Source organism: Euprymna scolopes, chromosome 20 (assembly GCF_053919585.1).
Source record: "Euprymna scolopes isolate OS-2025 chromosome 20, ASM5391958v1, whole genome shotgun sequence".
Taxonomy (NCBI): domain Eukaryota; kingdom Metazoa; phylum Mollusca; class Cephalopoda; order Sepiida; family Sepiolidae; genus Euprymna; species Euprymna scolopes.
In genome coordinates, this window is record NC_136501.1 from 9,253,870 (window position 1) to 9,275,216 (window position 21,347).

Consider the following 21,347-nt stretch of genomic DNA (forward strand, 5'->3'; position numbering starts at 1 on the left):
CATTTGTATGACAACTTCATTGATTTTTTTCTAGCGTTTATTTTTGTATATGTACACATTTCAAGCATGTTTTTAAGATTACATGCGTAATACTGAAAAGATTTTAACTTAAAATGCTTTTTCATTTACTAATATTTAATAAAAACAATATTTATTGCCTGTACACAATTTTGCATCTCTTTATGTTCAGGTCACTAAACTGCGGTTTTACTCTGATTCATACTATATACTGATATGGGACAAGAGGGAGAAAGTAGCACCCCTAGTTGAAGTAAGTGTCCCTAATGATGCTGGCCTTAACAGAGCAGAGAGGGAGAAAATAACAAAATACCAACGACTTATGTACAACACGAAAAGAATCGGGAATCTTAAGAAAGTATCAATCATACCAGTCATTATAGGAGCAACCACGTTAATGAAAAAGAATTTCAAAAACTATCTAGTGAATATACCCGGTGGACCAAGTGCAAAAGAAATACAAACAATGGCACTTAAAGGGACGGTTAGAATCTTAAAAAGATCTCTAAGTTGGAGTAACTAAACTAATGGGAGAATGTTTGGCATCCGGTAGAATGCCCCATCTCCAGCAAAAACAATGTGACAAGAAAGTTAAAACAAGACCTAAGCATAAGAATGTAACACGGTTTGCACGTGCAAGGTAAAGATAGTATTTATCAAAAAAAAAAAAAGTCTAAATGTGACATAAGGCCTTTGTTTAATAGAGTACTCTGAAAATTTATTTAAATTAAATAATTACAAAAATGTATCTGCCCCCCCCCCTCGAAAAAGGAGCAGGAGGAAGGATTACTTAAAAAGAATTATTCTTATTTCAAGTCACGTAAGTAAAATTAATAGTGCAAGTTCAGAATTCAACCTAATTAAAAAGTACAAGAAAAACTATATAATGTATGTACTCGTCACGGAACGAAAATGCCGCATTTTCAAAAATCACATTAATTGATCAAGTAGTTTAATATATATATAAAATTATTTTTTGTAACAATTTTTAGCGATTAATAGCAAATTGTAGCCATTACAATGCTTATTTTGATCAATACTTCCGGAGATATCATTAAGGTGGAGGTAACTAGAGATGAATTTTAAAGATGGCGGAGCAAGACACAATTCTTGTTTCCCCATAAAATTTGATTTTCTTAGTTAAAAAAATAAATAGTTGATGAATTTAATTATTTTTTGAAATATGGAAGTTTTGTTCTCTAACGAATACCTACCTCATATAGATGTTTATGTATTTTTTTTTTTTTAATAGACTGAATTCTGTACTTGCACTGGATGAATCGAAAGAAGTATATATATATATATATATATATATATATATATATATATATATATATATATATATATATATAAGTACGTATGCACTTTTGTTACCGTGCTGAAATAATAACGTTATCATTTAGAAAGCCATTCTTAACATGGGGTGAGGAGGCTGTTTTGTAATTATTCTGTACTTTTTCCTAACAATTTAATAAATGAAGATATTGTAAAACTTAAATTTAACTTGGAGATACTATTTTTTTTTTTTAAATAGCACGATAACAAAAGTGCAGACAGACGTACAAAAAAAAAATGTAATTTCTTTTTTCAAGTCACTAATCGTGACGTCACTTCCCAAATGTAATTTCATAAGACGTCACTTCCTGATGCGGTGATCGCCGCCATCATCCACGTGAATTAGTACTCTCTTCTTACTGTCTTTTTTTTTTCACTTCATCGCATTTTCCTTCTTGTTATTTACCAGCTGCTGCCGTCCCGTTAGCAGCTTCATCCGGAAAACAATAAAGACAAAACATGTCCACACATACCTCTAAAAAACAGTCGCAAAGGACTAAAGGCAATGTTCGTGTAAGTGTCATTTTTTTATAGTTCGATTTTTGACATTTTGTTTTTTTATATTTTTTGCAACACAGTTTGTCCCCCCTTCTTTTTCTGGATGGAATATTAATAGATGACCACGCTGTGTTCATGTTTATTTTATGTTAATTTAGTCGACGAGGAAAGACCGTCTTGCTTGTTGTTGTTGGAGATCCACATTAGCAACAGTATTGATTTTCGATCGATCTGATTGATGGAGATTGTTTTGGAAACTTAAAGTTTGTAAAAAAAATAAGAATGAATAAAAACTTAATCTTCAATATTTCCATTTAACTCAAGTTTTTAGTAAATAAATTTGATTTTTTTTCTTACTCTTATGTCGGTTAATTTTATTATTTATGCAGATTTATTAAAATATATTTTTAAAAAATGCTGTTTTTACTTGGCGTTGTCTGGATGGAGAAAATCAAAATAATTTAGGCTTGTGTCCGTATTTACTTGCCTCCCCACGAGGGCAGAGTTAAACACAAGGTCGAGTTTTGATGTTGGGGGGAAATTCTGTCTCCTAAAAAGAGACACTCTGGATTTGGACGAAAATTAAAAATTGTCTCAGTCTAGAAGGATTTCTTCACTAACCGAGAACAAAATCGATCAAGTGTAATAACGTATACTACACTTTGCTCCTAGTTGTGTTTCGTTTTAGTTTGATCTTATTTTTATTTCCAATACATATTTGGTGCTAATGCAGAGAGTTTTCACGTTTAATTAAAGTTTTATATATATTTTTTTATTCAGTTGTAAGGTTAAAGTACAGAATAGGTTACAAAACACCCTCTCCCTCCCCATGTTAAGAATGGCTTTTTAAATAATAACGTTATTATTTCAGCACGGATCACTCTCTGCATGAGTACCAAGATCCAGGTTGTGTACGTTACGTTTTCAACGTCGCAAATTTTCAATTCTATGCGATTCTTTTAGTTTTAAAATGACCATGTAAACAAGTGTAAAGATATAATTTAATCGAGTTTTTTTTCTTTTTTCACACATACACACACATCAAGTTTTAAATTTTCTCTTTACATCACATCAATCACCTGTTACTCAGTATTAAGTTTTTTTGTTTTTTTTTGTAAACTAAATAATAATCGATATTAATTTACATTAATTTACATTAACAGCATAAAACATTTTAAAGGAAATACAATTGAGAAATTTATTTTGGTTGACTATCACATTTGTGACGTATTTGCGTTTAAACCTTTTTATCTTGAACATTATTTAATAGAGTTATAACTATTTTCAAGTTTCGTAATTATTAGTTGTGAGTGGAGCAAACATCTTGTTTATTGAATCCATGGCACCCCCCCCCACTCGCACCAAAATCAAGAGTCGATGCCATTTCTAAAAAAATGGTCCTTTCCCTGTTGATCGCGATATGTTTCTGATCCTGTGCAATCCTAGGCGGTCCACCCGCACCCCTAGGTTCTGCCTTCTCTCTTTGAACACAGGTTAGTTTAATCGCCTAATGCGCTTTCACTGGGAATGCCGACAGAACTGCCCAAATATTTTTTGCAGGTGCTCTTGGTGCTAGTGCACTTCCGCGCTATTTTTTAAATAGTATTTTCAAGTTTAATTAAAGTTTTATGATATCTGTTTTTATTAAATTAGGTGCAAAACACCCCCCATGGTAAGAATGGCTTTCTAAATAATAACTTTAATATTTCAACACGAATAAGTGTACTAGTATCGTGCTCTTTTTCAGGGGCGTTGGTTTGGTCCGTTGGTTGGTTCTACAATCCCACTTTCCGACTCTAGTGCCATATCTTCCGCCATGGAGGGAGTTAAATTCGTTTCGTTATTATTTTTACTCATAACCAATAATTTACGGATCTTAAAATATTTTTAATTGAATACATCACAAACGAGTAGATAAATAGTTTTTGTTGTTTTTGTTATTTATAACTAGATTACTACTACATCTTAAATTGTAATCTAGTTTAAAAACTACAATTATATAAAAAGAAACGACATTTTTTAAGAGAATTTTGTGACGGCAAAAACGTATACAAATCGACATTCGCTCCAGCTGATGTGTGAAAAACCGTGATCATTTTTGCTGCGACTTGTGGAATATTTCGCAACACTTTTGCACATTTAGTTTTAACACTGTGGAAATTATAGTTTTGTTATTCTTATTCATTTAACATGGACACAGAAAATGTCCGCATAAAATAATAAAAATAATAACAAAACATTAATACAAAATTAAATAAATTATAAATCACAGTTGTAGCAGTTGCGCGCTCCTCTAGGATTGAAATAATAAGTTCGCAAAGACAAAAAAACATTTATATTCATTTACTAATTTAGAATTTAATATATTTATTTGAACTTTGGTAAATTAATTTAGAAATGTTTATTATTATTATTATTATTATTATTATTATTATTATTATTATTATTAATAATAATAATAAATGCAGTAGTTTAACCTGGTATTCCCACCTGACCCGAAACTGGCCAGATTTTTTCCCCCAATTCTCACAAATTGCGCGAGATTGCGTAATACAAACATATTTCCATATTGCGCTTTATTATAATCATTATTCGAATCGCACGTCGTGTTGTTGGCGACATGAATTATTGCTAAAGAAATTACAGTTGTGAAATTAATCAAAAACAATTTATTTTGCTTTGTCTATCATTTTGTGACATATTTGCGCTGAAGAAATTTTATGCCGAATATAAATTTTGAATTGTTGTAGATATCGGTGCTGACTGCTGAGCAAAGTAACCATTCGTTTTTACGTTTAACTATGGCTACAGAAAATTATTAATTTGCAAAGAACCGATATTTGTAACTTAAATTTTTTATATCACTCTTTTAGGTGCTTTTACGCTAGTGGGATATGAAACAAATGCATTTCAGCTCGAATCATGTCGAAATTAGTATAACTTCCAAGACTAACGAAAAATGAATCAAATAGAAAAATAATTACAAGTAAAAGTAATATGTATCGAATTATAGGGTTTTATCGTATGTTCTTTCAAAGAACTTCTTTGCAACCAATTCTGTATGATAAACTGACTTATCTCCCTTGCTTTCAGTTTAAATCCGCCATTTAAAAGTACAAAATATCGACGGGTAGTAATGATTTTATATAAAAACGAGATGTACTAGATTATTTTTCGAAATTTTTACTATAGAGACCTCAAAAAGTCACCACAGAATTACCCCCCCCCCGATATGTAAAATGATGTAATTATTATAAATTAATATTATCGCTATAACTTTTGTACCATTTAAAAGAAGGGCAAAATAAACCAGTAGCCTAATAATTTTTTAAATTTTTTTCATCGTACGAAAATAATGAAATTGCAAGACGAAAACCGTGTTTACATAATTGGCGCTTTAAAATACCGTTCCCATGTAGTAAGTAAGCATTTCGAACATGAAAACATACCCGTGTTTAATAAATCTAGCAAAAATCAACTAATGGTCAGATTTTCATGAAATTACATATAAAACGCAGTTTCCGGAAAATATACGCGGGGAAATATTTTTTATTTAGTGCGTGCCCCCACCCCTATTTATTTTTTCGAAATTTGATCAAAATATATTTAAATCTATCGAAATTTCTATTTATTATGAAACATAAAGGTTCAAATAAGTAAAACATTTATATGTATATTTTTTAAATTTAAATACACGTATTGGACAAAAACTTACCTTGAAGTTGCAAGTAAAAAATTGATAGAAATTTGATATTATGTTTTTTTTTTTTTAAATAGCATTTTTTCTAATTAATATATACTATAATCAGTTGAATTGCCAATAAAAAGAAACTTCCTAAAAATTAATTAATTTTTAAAAGATTAAAACGATTAAAATTCCATTATTTCAAAATGTTCGGTTACAACATAGATTTTTAATTAATTGTGTTTAATTTTTTTTTAATATTAAGTTTTAATATAAACATGGCTCTTGTCAACTATTTTATCGCCAGATTAAAACCGATTTGAAAATATTATTGCACAAATATTAAGCATTTTGTAGCCCCCCACCATATTTTGTTTGTCTCTTTTTACTGAACAAAATATGGAAGCCGGTAGTTAACCAAATGAACATTCAGTAAAACCGTATTTCATATTTAATATACAAATGTTTATAATATTATTAATCATTAAACTGTGTAAATCTTAAAACCTAACAAAATTATAACGGATTAATTATTAATTGCAGTTTGAAGAAGGTAAACAAAAATTTAAAAAAATCATTAAGTCGTTTCTGCTTTTCCATAGTTCCTAGAGTTAAAACAAGTCTGATGTCACGGAATCATGCTTTCTTTTTTCACATTCGGTTGGCAGTGCCTATTATACTACTTTTACATGACATGCAAGTACGTAATGTTTTCACCTGAAATGCGTTTGATTGCAATCTTACTATTCGGCATCCTCTTTTTTTCTTTTTTTTTTAACTCCAGTTACATCAACATCCTGGTAATACCTGGAATGTTTTTTATTAATATACTAGCAGGCTGCCCGGCATTGCCTGATGGTAAAATACGCTTAAATATGATATTTTTTAATTTTTTTTATTCAATTTTCATCCCAAACAAGGCACAGTGCCACTTTGAAGCAGGGGGCTACTATTAGGGAATTAATTAGCGGGGTCATTATGAAGGGAGAAGAGTAGAAAGATGTTTGTTAACATTACACTTGAACTTCTGCATATCATTGTAGTTGGGAAAGCAGAATCCCGGAAGGGAGTTCCAAAGACCCGCAGTTCTGGGGAAGAAACTATTGGAGTAAAGGGCTTTCTTGCACCTAGGGATCTCTACTGTAAAGGGATGAGACTTAGTAGCTTGTTGGGTTTGTCGGGGGTAGTTACGTCGGGGAGGTACAAGTGTTTGCAGTTCGTCAGAGCATTCACCATTAAAGTATTTGTAGAACAGGCAGAGGGATGCAACATCTCGTCGATGGGACAGAGGTTGAAGCCTAGATGACAGTTCAGGACCTATCAGGTTGGCAACTCTTTTTTGAACCCTGTCCAGGAGCGAGAGACAAGCAGCAGATGCACCAGCCCAGATGTGACAACAGTACTCCATATATGGGCGAATGGTTGCCTTATAGAGGTATAGGATACTGTCAGGCGTAAGTAGTTTTCTAGCACGGTAGAGGGAGCCAACCTTCCTTGCAGCAGCCTTGGCAATGCTCTCAATGTATCTATTCCAGTTCATATTCCCTGTAAACGTTAGGCCGAGGAGTTTAAAAGAAGTACTTTCAGGCAATGTGTTCTTGGCCATTGCTATTGGTGGTAGAGAAGGTTTCTTGTAGTTATTGAAGGAAACAAGCTTAGTCTTAGTAGCATTGAATGTGACCAACCATTTTTGTCCCCATTCCACTACGGATTGGAGGTCATCCTCTAGTGTTTCTGCCATTTTCTTGGATATGTGTTCATTTGTTTTCCCCTCATATCTGTTATAGAGAGTAGTGTCATCGGCAAATATACCCATCTCCGAAACAATTTTATCAGGGAGGTCGTTCATGAATGTCAGGAATAATAGAGGTCCAAGGATAGACCCCTGAGGTACTCCCGCATTTATGTCATTGTTTGGATGTATGTCCGTCGAGGACAACTTTGATTTTTCTATTACTTAAGAAGGATTTAATTACATTATGAATTCTTCCAGTGATTCCATATGATCTAATTTTCCTTAGAAGACCATCGTGCCATACCCTGTCAAAAGCCTTAGATATATCAAGGGCCACTGCTCTACCCTCCCCTGTTTTATCCAATGAACGGTATATACGTTCAGAAACTACAGTTAAGATATCTGCTGTTGAACGGGCTTGCCTGAATCCATATTGTTTGTCAGTCAGGAGTTTAGCAGCTGTTAGGTGCTGGACTAGGGCTTGATTAACTAAGGATTCAAATATTTTGGCGAAAAGCGGGAGGAGGCTAATGGGGCGATAATTTAGTGGGTCAGTTCTTTCACCAGAATTCTTCAAGACTGGTACCACAGAGGCGGTTTTCCAGCAGTCGGGAAAACAAGATTCGTTAAGGCATTTATTGTAAAGTTTGGACAGAACTGGAGCAACCTCGGCAGAGCATTTTTAAAATAAAATGAAGTAAAATATACGGAAACAAACTGAAAGTATTATACATCCGAATATATTTTTTCTAACCAGTTCACTTCTTGTAAGTAAAAAAAAAAAATAATTGAGCTGAGAAGGAAACTAAACCCTAAAGACAGTGAGTCAAGTATGATAACCATTAGGTTACGATTTTTAAAAAGTGTTTTCAAACCTACTTATTCTTAACATAAGGAAGCTGTCATGTGAATAATTTGCACGTTTGCACATGCTCAGTCGTGAAACAGTTGACAAACAGATAAAAATCTGATGACTTTTCCCCAAGTACCAATTTTTCAATTTTGACCCCTTAGCAGCCCTTTATTTCTGAATGAAAACTAATTAACAAGTTTTTCACATGTCTGTATACCCTATATACCAAATTTCGAGTCTGTAGATAAAAAATTTGTTGGGTATATAGGTTGTAGAGTTGTCCTCTTACACACACACACCCACGCATGTATATGGGCATGCATAAATTTTTTAAACCCATTTTTTCAGTTCACACCTTCCTGCTTTTGGAAGTGAATTCCAATGAAGCAGAGAAAAAGAGGGCAAGCAATTACAACCATTAGCTTTTTAGCGTTCGTTACGCAAAACAGAATTTCATTTCTACTTTTCCATTGACAGCATGGGGGGGGGGGCTCAATAGTTTTCCAAAAAGCATTTTCTTTTCTACACATGTAATTAACATAGCATTTCCTTTTGAAATGCTGAAGTTTTTTTTTTTTTTTTTTTTTTTTAACAAAGGAGTCGTCACTTATCAAGGCCCAGAGCCCACTTGAGGATAACGGTTAATGAGTGTACAGTAGTCAATGGCACAATATCTGGTTGATCATGGTTAATAGTGGGTATATTCGATTGCTTAAGGGTATGGCTCATCAAGAACTTGTTTATGTTGGACTTGAAGACAACCATTATTGTAATCAGCTGAAAAGCAGGTAAACAGAACAGAAACAGCTAAGACTAATAAATTTCTGTTGATTGCTAAAATAATGATCTTTACTTTCTTTTGTTTTCAATTAATTAGAAAATAACTTCTACAAATACTTTTACATTATTATAATGCTGGTCATACATTGTTATTCTGAATATGATATTTTATATGACACATGAGATATCGTCACAAGTTGTTTAATAAAGAGATGGGTCATGACACTTTGCATTTTATTGTTGTTTGCAGTAAATATAGAATCCAAGATGAAACTATTTTAACTGATAATTTCATTTTTGTAATTTCAACATTCAACGAGCTAATTTGTAAATGAAGACTATGCGGATTTTTTTCATCCATCTCTCTTCCCCAAATGAGATGCTACATTTTAAGATGATTACATGTGTCACGACCCGGTTAATGGATGACCGAATTGATTGGCAATCAGATCGAGACACAAAAATTTATTTTATTTTATATCCAATATCTCATAATTATTTTCGGTTAATCGTCGGATGTCGGATCAACCAGCGAAATATATCATTAAGGGGAGTGGAACAACAGAGCAATGAATGACGAAACAAACACTCAGAGTTTAAAATTCAAGAAAGAGTTTTATATACAAAGGAAGAAGAAAAGCTCCGATAAAAAGAATGAGTGAGATAGACGTATTTTTGAGGATGTTTGCCAGATGTATGCAACATGCAAATACAGTACAATATGTATAAAAGTTTGTGGATAAGAAAAGATATTGGCATGAGATAGGCCAAACTTATCTGTTTTGTCCGTTAGGGTAAACACAGATCATCAGTTCGCAAACACAATATCCAAGAAAAAAAGTTGAGATGGCGAAAGTCTATCTCTTCCTCGAATCTTAGTTCCAAAGAAGAATATATGAGTTCAATCGACAATACGATTGTATTTGAATGATAATCCGCAGTTTAATTAATTCAAATCTCAATCAGATTAAATGTTGAGTTCAATCGACAATACGATTGTATTTGACTAATAATCCGCAATTCAATTGATTCAAATCCCAATCTTCGATGAGGTTCGATTCTCGGAGATAATGTTTGTACACCGGGCTATCTCGCTTCTTTTCGCCAACTGTTTATTTTTTATTTTCAAATCCTCGTGGTCCACTTTTCCCGCCACAAATGTTCGCTGTCTGGTTGCCATGACAACGTATTTCCGCTCGTTACGGCGATATTCACACCCAACCTCTGTCCCATTTCCCTCAGCCAAGTGTCTGCCATGCCACATCATTCACAGAGAGAGGGGGTTATCTGGTTGATTAGGTCTTAGAAAAAGAGAGAGATAGCGAGATATATATAAAGAGTAAGTAGAGAGATTGAATGTTCGCTTTGCTCTGACGTCACACATGTAAGTACCCTGAAAAACTTGATGAAAAAGAGGACAATTATTTTAAAATTTAAAGTAGTTGGTGAATTTTGCAGATAAATTTTAACGCAAAGAAACCACCAATTTGGGACCAGAACTTTCTAACTAATTAATATTTACGGGCATATAACCAAGGAGATTTATAGGAATATTCAACGCATGGAAAATGAAATCAAAATTCTTAATGCATACAGATGACTGATTTCTAATAAATGCAAACGTCTAAGATTTTTAACAAGAAAACAATAACCTCAAAAGCTAGTTCATAAAAAATTCCTTAAGTCTATCTGGGTGTCAGCAGAAAAAAAAAATAATTGAACATTAAACACCAGAAAATTGTTACATGTTATTTGTAACATGTAACTCAACTGCTATCTATCTTTAATGGTGCCGTTACACTTTACTTTAGTAATTCATAAAAACAAAACATTACTTTAGTAATTCATAAAAACAAAACATTACTTTAGTAATTCATAAAAAACAAAACATTACTTTAGTAATTCATAAAAAACAAAACATTACTTTAGTAATTCATAAAAACAAAACCTTACTTTAGTAATTCAAAAAAATAAAACCTTACTTTAGTAATTCAAAAAAATAAAACCTTACTTTAGTAATTCATAAAAACAAAACCTTACTTTAGTAATTCATAAAAACAAAACCTTACTTTAGTAATTCATAAAAACAAAACCTTACTTTAGTAATTCATAAAAACAAAACCTTACTTTAGTAATTCATAAAAACAAAACCTTACTTTAGTAATTCATAAAAACAAAACCTTACTTTAGTAATTCATAAAAACAAAACATTACTTTAGTAATTCATAAAAACAAAACATTACTTTAGTAATTCATAAAAAATAATATTTTACTTTAGTAATTCATAAAAACAAAACCTTACTTTAGTAATTCATAAAAACAAAACCTTACTTTAGTAATTCAAAAAAATAAAACATTACTTTAGTAATTCATAAAAAATAATATTTTACTTTAGTAATTCATAAAAAATAATATTTTACTTTAGTAATTCAAAATATAAAACTGGAAAGAAATAAATAAAAATCCGGTTCCGCAAATTTTTTTTGTGTGTTTTTTTAACTAAAGTTTTCATTACCATTACTTTCCTGTCTTGACACGACTTAAGTCTCTCGCCATCGTCCATCTTACTTGGTGTACATTTTTCTTCTTCCTCTGACCGCATGCTGATCACAGCTGACCCATTGTCGTCCTTTACACGTCCGTTTTTTTCAAATCCACTCTTCTTCCTATCGACCATGTGATGCATTTTTTCTTCTCCCCCCCCCTTTTCTTCTCGCGCACACTTCCGAATTTGCAGATTGCGCATTTTTCGGCTACTGCTGGTGTTGCTACTAATCTGTTTGCAAGCCAGCCATCCTTCCTTCGCTGCTGCTGATATTTTCATATGCCCTCTTATGCACTACGTTACATATCTGGTTAGAAAGTCAGTGATTATTTTACATTAAATTTATATATGGAACTGATTTCCTTAAAGTCTGAAATATTTTTTCTTTCCTTTTTACTCTCAAGTTTTTCAAGGTATTTACACATAATCGGGGAATGGAGGTAGGAATTTCAATCTTGATTTTCGTTTTAGGGTGAAGTAGCATTAGTATCCTAATGCACAATTAATGTTTATTACATTTAATGATTTAAGATTAAATTTCAATATCATTTTGGTTATTTCCCCTTACAGGTCTGAAGGCTACAAAAGCAATGTAAACAAAAAAATGAAAGTGGTGTCACAAATTCAGAAGTGAACACATTTTTTTTTTTATTGACCCCCCACCCCCACCACACACACAAACACACACACAAAGGAGAGATGGGACCTATTAATCTTCATTTGTTCACACTTTTCTCAATAATCACGCCTTGGAATTTAAAAAAAATTTTGAACAAACATTAGTCATGGTGAAAGTAAATTTTTGAAAGAGTGGATTTTTCTATTTTGTTTTACGTTTGTACAGTATATATATATATATATATATATATATATATATATATATATACACGCTGTACAAACGTAAAATAAGATAGAAAATCTTGTTATTCAATATTTCAATGCCAGATGAATTTATTTCACACTCATAGTATTTTATTCATGTTTATGTAGTATGTCTTACACATATTTCATTGAATAGTGGACAACAGGACCATTGCCAGCACCCTCAAATTGCAAATCCAAATGGTTCAACACTTGAGGACATAGCTTAAAACATCGGATGACCCTTTGGAAGTGATGGAGCAGAAACATTCTGATGAATAAATGTTAAACAAACCGCTTGCACATAGTCTTTTCAGCAAACCTACAATTGTGCATTATTGTTACACAATTGTGCATTATCACTAATGAGCAATTGAAACAAATCAATAAGGTCTTTTCTGTACACGCAGTCTGGTTTTCATTATTTAATTGCCACTTTTTGTGTGTGTGTTACCTGCATTGTTGCATTCTCTAGTGGCTGTTGATCAGCTGTTTTAACTTGGGCAAATAAAACTCATGTATCAAACAATGGAGATTTGTTGCAGTTTCAAAGGTTTTATTGAGGAGAAAAGTTTGTTCACAGAAGGGGACACAAAAAGAGTCAAAAATCAGTTCCTTCTAAAAGACGGGTTAAAATTAATTCCTGCTTACTTAGCATTAAAAATGTCCAATGAACAGACAGATCTCTAGGAAATATTCGCTTGAATTTCTACATTGTATGCATGTCATCTGTCCATTTTCTCACCTCCAACTGCCTTGAAAATCTGTCCTGTCCTAAATACGTGATGTAATTTCTGTTTAATAATTTGACACCTGCTTCTAACTATATATATTTTTAACACGATTGGAATTGTTGCTTTTCTGCCACAGAGCCTCTTATCTTACTTTTATTAATCTAATGTTGATTTGTCTTCTTTTTTTTTTTTACCGTAGCCGTCCAGCAGTAGACAGGCAGCCCAGCTTCTCAGTGAATCAGGAACCACACAACAAGGCTTTATTGGATTTGGTACTTTTTCTGGTGAGCCTGCCTATGTACCAGCTGCAGATCTTGACAATCTTGGAGACATGAGTCTCGATGCTGAACTGAGGGTCCTGCTGAGGAAATTGTCCAAAAAAGACAGCATCACTAAAATTAAGGTACGGAAACCAATATTTTTTTTTAATGATATTTAATTAAAACAAATTAATGTCATATTAAACCAACATTGAGTATTACATGTATTATATTGCTAGACTGATGCTAGAGTTTTAGCTTCCCCTTCTCAATCTATAAAGTCCTCCACCCTTCACACTAGAAGATTATTGTTGTGGTTAAGGTTTGGAAGAAAGACACAACTTCGTATTTAATGGAAATGGAATATATTGAACAGAAAATAAAAAACAATTAAATACAGCAAATAAAAAGTGTGAGTATACATCAGTTCAGCTGCCAACTTGTGTGCTGTCTTTATAGTGAGTGGAAGAGTTTATTATCCGTAAGGTGGACACACCATAATAATTTCCAATGTATTTTTTTTCTTTAATTATCAAAACTTAGATTCAAATTTTGTCCTATATTTATATTTTATCATGTTTATAAATGTACAATTGAAATATTTAGAAATTCGTTATATCGTTTTAGAAATATCTTTGGCACACGTGGCAACCTTTACTGTATTGTTGTTGTATCAGCCAATAATTTACCATGTCTGAAATGAAAGCTAATACGAAACAGTTGGTTGACATATAACATTTACGTTTATTTACAGTTGTCAGGAGCTTGACATAAAACGGACTACGGTTGAAGACATATAATACATAAATTAAATAACTGGGGAAAATGGATTCAAATATTTCATGACATATAATACATAAATTAAATAACTGGGGAAAATGGATTCAAATATTTCATGACAAAACAGACAGTGCACGAGTTGTTAGGGAAATGAAATAACAATGTGTGAATGAATAGAAACGTAAAGTTACAAAAGTCTCAACTTTCTTCCGAACCTTAACCACAACTGTGCCGCTCTGAGAAAAATACAAACAAAAATGGTGATTGAGCATAACACGGTACTTTAACTTTCAAACTTGTCGCTAGAAGACACCCACATTTCTCAATTGAAGTATTAAAGCACAAAATGGAAACAATATATTCACTTTTCTTCAAAACTGTTTACTTGTATATTTAGGTAAAATATTAATGTTTTGTGTTAATATATTTTATGTTTTAAAATATATTTATTAACAAAAACATACAAAAAACAATGAATATGTCACTAAATATTGTTTTGAATTCTTAAACTTTTTCATCAATTTTTATTTATTTATTTTTGGCAAACTAATTAGATATTTTAAAAATATTTATTTGCAGAAACTTGCAAAAAACAACAAACAAATAAGCATAACTATATTTGAAAAAAAAAAGCAAATATGTTTGAAAAAAAATTAAAAGTTTACGAATAATCTTATAAGAATTCAAAACAATATTTCATGTTTCTATAAATAAATATATTTTCAAAATATTTACATAAATGAAATAAACACTTTTTATAAAAGCTTTTTTAAGCTAGAATACAATGCGATGCTTTCGTTGTTTTTTTTTTGTTTTTTTTTAAATATTTTTGTCATTATTTTTTTTTAAATATCTAAACAGTTTACCAAAATATATAACATTAACTTAAATAAACATAGTTATTTAAAAATAATGCGATAAAAAAAATGAGCAATAAAAAATAAGTAAGCAGTTTTGAGAAAACAGAGGTATTGTTTCCATTTTGTACTTCCATACCTCAGCTGAGAAATGCAGACATCCTCTAGTGACATGTTTGAAAGTTAAGATACAATGTTATGCTCAATTACCACAAAAATTGTTTGGTTCCTTGGCCATTCTTTGGAAATTAGTCAAATCGGGCAAATCAAAAGGCCTTTGTCTGTTAGGGTTCTGAAAGTGCTGAGATCCAAAGAGACGGACAGACGTCCATGCACTTTGGATGTCATGCTAAGTTAGAGGGCGAGTCCTCTTTTTAATTTATTATCATATAAAGGACAAGAGTACAAATTCAGACACAATACTTCCCTCCGGCAGCTATATTCAAGGGAGATAACTTTCCTCCACAACAAATTTTACAAATTTAACAATTTTCAAGAATGAAAGTTTAACAGAATTTAAATTCATGTTTTCATGAGTAAAATCAATCCCATGTAGTTGTCTTTCAAACATGTGAAGTAAAACTTGAAACTTCATATCGATATATATATATATATATATATATATATATATGTTACTTGTGTCTTATGTATGATCTTTCATGAATTGGTGCAATAGATTTGTTTTTTTTTTTCTCTTGAAATTTCTAACAGGCTCTGCAAGAATTTAATTTGTTAATAAAAGACAAAGAAGAGAAAGATGTGAAAGCAGTTCTTCCATATTGGCCCAGGATTTATTCCAAAATGGTTTTGGTAAGTTCTTTGATAAATGCTTGTTGTGATATGCCATTTTTTTTGTTGAAAAACTATGAAGTTTAAAAACAGTTAAATTACAGTTAAATTATGCCCTGAACAACCACCTTACCCCATAATGCATGTATTATGATGCTCCATTTTTTTCATCTTCATCTGTCTGTGTTAGTATTCAAATGTAGGTCATTGAGTGCAAAACATAGTTCACAATTTGCATGCATAATGAGAAAGGCAACACTGACATTTAGATATGAAATTGTTGAACATGAGTGGGTAGGTGTCGGTTATTGAGGTCCCGCTGTTAGCGTTTACATCTTTGCTAAGCCTCTCATCTTTCAAATTACGAATCTCGATTAGAACTGACTCTTTCAAATTCTCTATTTTGATCCACCTCTATCCTAACCAACTGTTCATGGCGTCACTATGTCTGTGTAGCACAATGGATCTGTTATGTTCATATTGTCGTTCATTTCCTAGCTAATCTCTCCTGGTTGACAAGGTGAGAGCAGTTTATAGTATCACATTATATGTGGAACCATTTTTAACATACAATTTGCCAATGCATGGAAGATTGTTACCACATCTGGGCTGGAACTACTACTAGATTCTCCCTCTTAAACAGTTAAAAATAGTTTAAACCGTAAACAGTTAGAAATAGTTTAAACCTTAAAACCTTTTGGTCAAGCTCCAACCGTTGTCCCATCATCGCAGTGTCATATCCCTGTGCCTGTTTTACAAGTATTTTAATAGAATGTGCTCTGATGAACTAGTAGCACTTGTCCCGCCTTGACATACATACCCTCCTCCTGACTAACCCAACAAGCTACAAAATCCTACTGTTAAAGTCCCTAGTTGCCAGAAAGCCTTTTACTCTAATAGTTTCTTCCCTCAGACTGCTAGATTTTGGAATTCCTTTCCTGTTTCCTACTTCCCTGACTGTACTAACCTGCAGAAGTTTAAATGTCATATAAAAAGACATCTCACTGCTCAACTCCCCATATTCCTCTGTTAGACACAATTACAAATAGTAGCTCCTTCAGTTCCAAGTGACAATATACTTTGTTTGGGATGAAAAAAAAAAACTGTACCGTCTTTCATGAGGTCAAGTTTTATCAACACATTCTACTTTTTGAATGCGTATTGTTTGTCGATAATCGAATGAAACCGCATTTATCATCTTCTTTATTCTTCCTAGTTACTTGCTTCCCCACGAAGGCAGAGTTAGACACAATGGTTTTAAATGTGGGGAAATCCAGCTCCTCAAAATGGAGCACACTGGATAGGAACAAAAATATAAATTGCCTCAGTTATTAAGGATTTCTTCTCTACTGACCGAGGACAGAAATGGTGAAATGCAGCATCAGAACAGATACTACACTGCGATCTTGTTTCAAAGGCCAAGAAACCATCTTATTTATTGTTACTCATAAAAGCATATGCCATGAGTAAAAATTGAAACCCAAACCTAGAGATCTTCAGTCTGATGATCTACGAACTGAGCTATTTCGATTTTCTTAGAAAGATCTTAAAACATTACCATAAAAAAATAATTAATCTTTGATGTGACGTCATATATTTATCATCGTCATCATGTTTCAAAACATTAATTTATACATAAGCAATAATAAAAATCAAATAAAGGTAAATATTATTAATAGCGTTGGAAATTCTTTGAATTGTCTAAAACAATTTATTTTGCTTTAACTGCATATTGGTGTCAAAAACTATCTAATATATATACTAGAATTTGATTTTGTACACACACACAAACATATATATATATATATATATATATATATATATATATTCAAGCATGTTAGATTAAACACGACAGTTATTCTTTTTTTCCGATTTTTCTGGATATCTTTTCCATTCGCCGAGCAGTCTTTTTTATTTCAGCTGACATATTGTATAAAATGGCACCCAAAAGTTATTGTTCAGCCATATTCTTCCCAAGCGCTTTCTATCGGTGCATCATCAGGAGCGAGTTTGTTATCATTTTCTTTTCCTTTGAGGCTTGGTGTATTTATAGTTGTTTTTTTTTTTATTAGTTATAAAGGTGGGTGCAGGAACGCATACATTGGCCACACCACAACAACACTCTCCTGACAACTAACCTATCATTTAGCTGACAATAGTGCCATAAAACAACACCTAACATCCCTTAGTTATCTGACATTAGAAATATCTTAACTAAAAATGCTAAAATTCGATACTTTAACAATTGCACACAACGACTAAAATTACTAGAACCTATACTTATAAAAAAACTACAGCCCTTTCTTAATCGTATCTCATTTAAAACCAGGACAAATAAACTAACAGTATTTAATAACTAACATGAAACTAAATAAATAAACTATAAAATAAGAAAATCAAAATTAAAAATAATACACCCCTAACCTTTATAACCAATAAAAAAATAAAACTATAAATACACCAAGCCTCAAAAGGAAACGAAAATAATAACAACAAAATCGCTCCTGATGATAATCTAATGCACCGATTGGAAGCGCTTGAGAAGAATATGGCTGAACAACTTTTGGGTGCCATTTTATACAATTTGCCAGCTGAAATAATAAAGACTGCTCGGCGAATGGAAAAGATATCCAGAAAAATCAGAAAAAAAAGAATAACTCTGTCGTGTTCAATCAGACATGCTTGAATAATGATTTGCTGCCAATATATATATATATATATTCATTGTTTACTTATTTATTATAGAAAAGATAGTTATCCATGAACACATTTTGCTATGTCTACAGTTCATCAGCATCGCTGACTATATATATATTCCTCTTTCTCTCTTTCTATCACCAGTACTATTTTACATCAAAAGTTGATTAAAAAAAATTTGCCCTAATTTTGTTCCTGTAGACTTCTCCCCCCCCCTCCCCAATAAAACTGATAAAAGGAAATATGTCCATGTTCTGTCTGAAACAATGCTGAAAAGAAATAGGTAAGCTTTTTGAGTGTGTCTTGTGTATTTTCTGATTTGAAGATAAACACTCGCACAGATAACTGTCCTTTATATAATTGTCGAAGATTAAATGTACTTACTCAGGAATCTCTTACCTTCAATTTGTCTTTTTCTTTTTTTTTTTTAAGTAGGACTTGATTTTTATGGCTTTGTTCAGTTATTAAATTGTTTGATCAAGTTGTTAGAAAACTATAACTAATTTTGTTAAAATAACGTTGTTGGCATTAGTCGTCTCAATTATTTTTATTTAGAATCTGATACTCGCAGGAGGGCCATAGTAAGTTGCAAAACATTCCCAGGAAAAGTGGTACAATGGACTGTGCGCTGATTCAGCAGTTCATCTCACTATTGCTATGTGAAGCATATTGTAGCAAGGAAAATAAGAGACAAACACTGAATAAATTTTAAAATTAATTACATTTATTTCAAGGAGAAATGGTTTGGACTATTTGTACGTGTGTTACATTTGTGATGATGGTTTATTGGTTTATGCAAGACCTTGAATCCAATAAAAGTTGAGTTGTTGATTGTTGTGGTGACAAAATGTTCTCATATGATTTCCTTTGATCTCCTTTAGTTATAATAGTAGTAGTAGCAACAGTAATGGTCATTGTCTAAGTTGGCAAGATGTTTTATTTGTTAATGCCTTGGGCATCCATCTGTCCCAGTATAAGACAATCTGCTGTTTTTTTTTTTGTTTTTTTTTATAGCTGAGCATATTATGTGATCAATTCCAAATCTCCTTTTTTATTTCGTGGATAACCATCTTTTGATCTCAAAATAAAAACTTACATCTGCGATGTTATTTATTGGTTGGATGAAAATTTTAATAATTTGGAATGGCATCCTGTCACTGATAAAGTGACAGTAATAAGTATGTAATTATTTTTTTATTAAAATATTTTTTTTTATTAAACTCTTATTCATCCAAAACAAGGCACAGTGACACTTTGACATAAGGGGCTATTATTTGGGACTAAATTTACAGGTACACTATGGAGGGAGTTGAACATCAAGATGCCTGTTCATATTACACTTGAACCTCTACATGTTAGGGAAGCAGGAGGCCGGGATGTAAGATAAATATTATTTATTTATGGAGAACTTTCTCTTTTACATAAAATCATGTAATTTAAGAATGTATTAAACGCTGCCTAAACTTATGCAAGAGTCACAAAAAAAAATATGCTGTTGTGAAAAGCTGTAGGATTAGTTGATAATTATTACGCTTTGTGTTTTTTTAAAATTTATTTTAAAAAATTTGTTTTTTTTCCCCAGGATGTTGACTATCGTGTCCGAGAGACAGTACAACAATCTATGAATATCTTAGCAATGCGTTTACATCGCCAGTTGGCCCCCCACCTAAAAAAATTGATGGCCTACTGGTTATTAAGTATATGTGATCCTTATCCAACAGTGGCCACGGCAGCTCAGCAAGCATTCAATTCAGCTTTCTCTACTGCTAAACAGGCACAAGCTCTAAGCTTTTGCCAAGAATCTATTCTTGAGGTAAGTATTCAAAGTATTGATGTTGTTTATCCCTTATTCTTTCCTAGAACTCTGTGGAACACAATACTGTGGGACTGCTTTCCAGTTGAGTATAACATGATCTTTTTCAAGTAAATAAATTCTTGTTGAAAGGTTCTTTTATATAATTTGCAATGTTGTGTCACCATCCATCTAACACTTATTAATCCTTATCCTCGAGTAGCCCCCAGGCCTTGATAAGTAGTGACCTCTCCACCCCCAATTAAAAAAAAAAAAAAAGAAGCAAAGTCCATACTAGATTTTTACCTATACTATACAAAGATGAAGTTTAGATGTCTTTCAGTGTTGATATTCAACAGATTTCTTGTTAAGGTTCTTCAGTGATCAGTTTTATTTCCTTTGAAACATCGCGGGTTCAGCCATGGCTAGTTTGGCACATGGTTCATCCCTATTTATATATAGTTAGATATGTTTATATGATCCTGTTCTTGTACAGCATTCACCCTGGGAAGGCTTAAACCAACTTCCTCTGAAGGAGAGAATTTCTAGAGAATATTACATTCACAAGTAATTACTTGTGATTACTTTCTGCCAGAAGCTCCTCTGCTGCTAGTCGTTGCGGGTTCGCTCCACTGGACATGAGCATTGCAGGTTCAAAAGGTGTCTATCTGATGCGCAACAGATACTGCACCTAAACTGCGCAAGCAAGTTTGGAGCCAAGGTGGAAAGTCCTGTGGTGATGGAGTGAGACTACGCCAACACCGAGGGATAAAGCACTGAGGCCCCAACTAGTCATCGTTAAGATTGACGGACTGACTGCATGATGATGATGACATTCACAAGTGGTGTCCTGGTCCGGGGAGATGACAACATTAATTTTTTTGCAAGGAGCTGTTGCCATCTTCACATACAGCATAATCACGTTGTCACACCAATTCTCATTAGATTGCTGAAGTTAACAACTTTGATCCTGATCAGGACTAGATGGATGACCATTTGGGAATACTAGGCACTGTATAGGATTCATGCCTAAACTAATTAACCAATCATTATGAATTCTGGAACACAGCTGCTAGGTATACAGATGGATAATGTACGTTAAATTTTGTAAATTTTTCTTAAAAAGGA

At 32.4% G+C, this 21,347-nt stretch overlaps 1 protein-coding gene across 1 annotated transcript in view; it reads left to right on the forward strand.

Moving 5' to 3' along the window:
- Nucleotides 1-1,653: 1,653 nt before the first annotated feature.
- LOC145241304 (E3 ubiquitin-protein ligase listerin-like) overlaps nt 1,654-21,347 on the forward strand; it is a 115,659-nt gene continuing 95,965 nt past the window's right edge. The window contains exons 1-4 of the mRNA XM_080104091.1: nt 1,654-1,866; nt 13,244-13,447; nt 15,653-15,751; nt 20,010-20,240. Of these exons, the coding sequence (XP_079960217.1) occupies nt 1,813-1,866; nt 13,244-13,447; nt 15,653-15,751; nt 20,010-20,240 (588 nt within the window). The 5' untranslated portion in view covers nt 1,654-1,812. The remainder of the gene's footprint in view (nt 1,867-13,243; nt 13,448-15,652; nt 15,752-20,009; nt 20,241-21,347) is intronic.